The sequence below is a fragment of the Solanum stenotomum genome, chromosome 6, assembly GCF_019186545.1.
Source record: "Solanum stenotomum isolate F172 chromosome 6, ASM1918654v1, whole genome shotgun sequence".
NCBI lineage: Eukaryota > Viridiplantae > Streptophyta > Magnoliopsida > Solanales > Solanaceae > Solanum > Solanum stenotomum.
Window position 1 is genome coordinate 2,433,106 of NC_064287.1, and position 2,054 is coordinate 2,435,159.

A 2,054-nucleotide genomic window follows, 5' to 3' on the forward strand; every position below is an offset into this window, starting at 1 on the left:
AAAATACATGAAACATGACTAATACTCATAAGTTCTAAAAGTATCAAAAATGCCTATAAGCTTGACACAAAATTCTTAAAAAATGCTTTCAAAATTTATGGCCAAAGGAATTAGCTTCAGTATTCCTGATTTTTTCCAACTCATTTATTTTATCTAAATTATATCTAATCAATTTTTCTAACTAGGCTACATGGGATAGCCGAGCCATTTCCTTTTTTCCACTAAAGAAAAAAGTCACAATAGCTTCCATTGGCCTACAAAGCCTTAGAAAAATATGGTCTGTTTGGTAATGCTGCAAAGTTTGAATCAGTTAGTATTTTTTAAAATAAAAAAAAACTCTAAAAAGAAAATGGAAATAAGAAATTTAAAAAATAAGGTAAAATGGTTGACAATTGGGCACACTCTTCTACTATAAATATGGGAAGAATTAAGAACCATATTCCACATTAAGTAGTGCTAAGCAATAAACTTAGACAATATCTTTTCTTCTTAATTTCTTCCTTTCTACTTCTAATAATTTCTTTGTCATGGCTAACATATCTTTTGTACTAGTTCTAATTATAGTCCCTTTTTTTCTAATTGGAATGAGCTCAGCTCAATTGACTTCCAATTTCTACAATTCATCATGCCCAAATGTTCTCTCCATAATCAAAACAGCTGTGAATTCTGCTATCGCTACGGAGTCTCGCATGGGGGCTTCTTTGCTTCGTCTTCATTTCCACGACTGCTTTGTTAATGCAAGTTACCTCACTTATTTTGCACACTCTGTCTCAATTTTAGCAATACTTTTGATTTTTGAAAGTCAAACAAGTATTAATTAATATTGAATATGCAGGGTTGTGATGCATCTGTGCTATTAGATGATACATCAAGTTTCACTGGAGAAAAGACTGCTAATCCAAATAGTGGATCCATAAGGGGATTTGATGTGATTGATACTATCAAAACTCAAGTCGAATCATCATGTGCCGATGTCGTGTCTTGTGCTGATATTTTAGCTGTCGCAGCTAGAGACTCTGTTGTTAAAGTAAGTTAACAACTAAAATAATACTCTTTTTATTTCATTTTATGTTTATTAATTTAACTGAACATGAATCTATGAAAAAAGAATATTAAAAAAACTGGTTTTCCTAAGCTATAAACACATGTGATATGCCTTACAATAAAATAATTGTAACGAACATCCCATATGTACGTAGTTGATGGATTTTTCAGGGAAGTTATTATAAGCATGTGCAAATATATTTTTTAACTAATAAACTTGTTGATTAGGAAAAGGAAAAGAAAGCAAGTTGACCTTTATAAAAAGTAGGATATTAGTCAGAGTTTTGACAATATATAGAAATTATATTTGTATTAGTTGTTGAAACTAATTATATTATATTGTTTATGATTTGTTAGCTTGGTGGGCCTAGTTGGACTGTATTACTTGGAAGAAGAGACTCAACAACTGCAAGTTTGAGTACTGCAAATAGTGATATTCCTGCACCAACTTTGAATCTTAGCGGTCTTATTTCTTCCTTTTCTAACAAAGGTTTCAATTCCAGAGAAATGGTCGCTCTATCAGGTTTATTTTTTACATAAAAAAATACATCAAAATATTTTGTTTTATTAGTTTACGAGACTCATAGAAAATACACTAAATCAAAATATCTTTGAATTTTGCAGGTTCTCACACAATAGGTCAAGCAAGGTGCACTACTTTTCGCGATCGTCTCTACAACGAAACTGATATAAATTCTTCATTTGCAACATCGGTTAAATCGAACTGTCCACAAAGTGGAAGTGACAATAATATCTCTCCATTAGACACCACAAGCCCAACCACATTTGACAATATTTACTATAAGAATTTGCGAATTCAAAAGGGTCTTCTTCATTCTGACCAACAACTCTCTAGTGGAGGATCAACAGACTCTATAGTCAACACTTATAGCTCCAATTCAGCCACTTTCTTCACTGATTTTGCAAATGCCATGGTGAAAATGGGTAATCTTAGCCCACTTACCGGCACCAACGGCCAAATCCGTAAAAATTGCAGAAAGACCAATTAA

General features: G+C 32.2%; 1 protein-coding gene across 1 annotated transcript; it reads left to right on the plus strand.

Moving 5' to 3' along the window:
- Window positions 1-477: 477 nt before the first annotated feature.
- On the plus strand, window positions 478-2,054 carry LOC125867536 (cationic peroxidase 1-like). The gene is made up of 4 exons (XM_049548075.1): window positions 478-737; window positions 836-1,027; window positions 1,402-1,567; window positions 1,669-2,054. The coding sequence occupies exons 1-4, from the start codon at window positions 528-530 to the stop codon at window positions 2,052-2,054; spliced, it is 954 nt and encodes a 317-aa protein (XP_049404032.1). The 5' UTR covers window positions 478-527.

Coding starts and splice junctions, on each gene's coding strand:
- LOC125867536 (XM_049548075.1), top strand. CDS start 528: ATGGCTAACATATCTTTTGTACTAGTTCTAATTATAGTCCCTTTTTTT. Junction 738..835: donor TCCACGACTGCTTTGTTAAT/GCAAGTTACCTC, acceptor TTGAATATGCAG/GGTTGTGATGCATCTGTGCT. Junction 1,028..1,401: donor CTAGAGACTCTGTTGTTAAA/GTAAGTTAACAA, acceptor ATGATTTGTTAG/CTTGGTGGGCCTAGTTGGAC.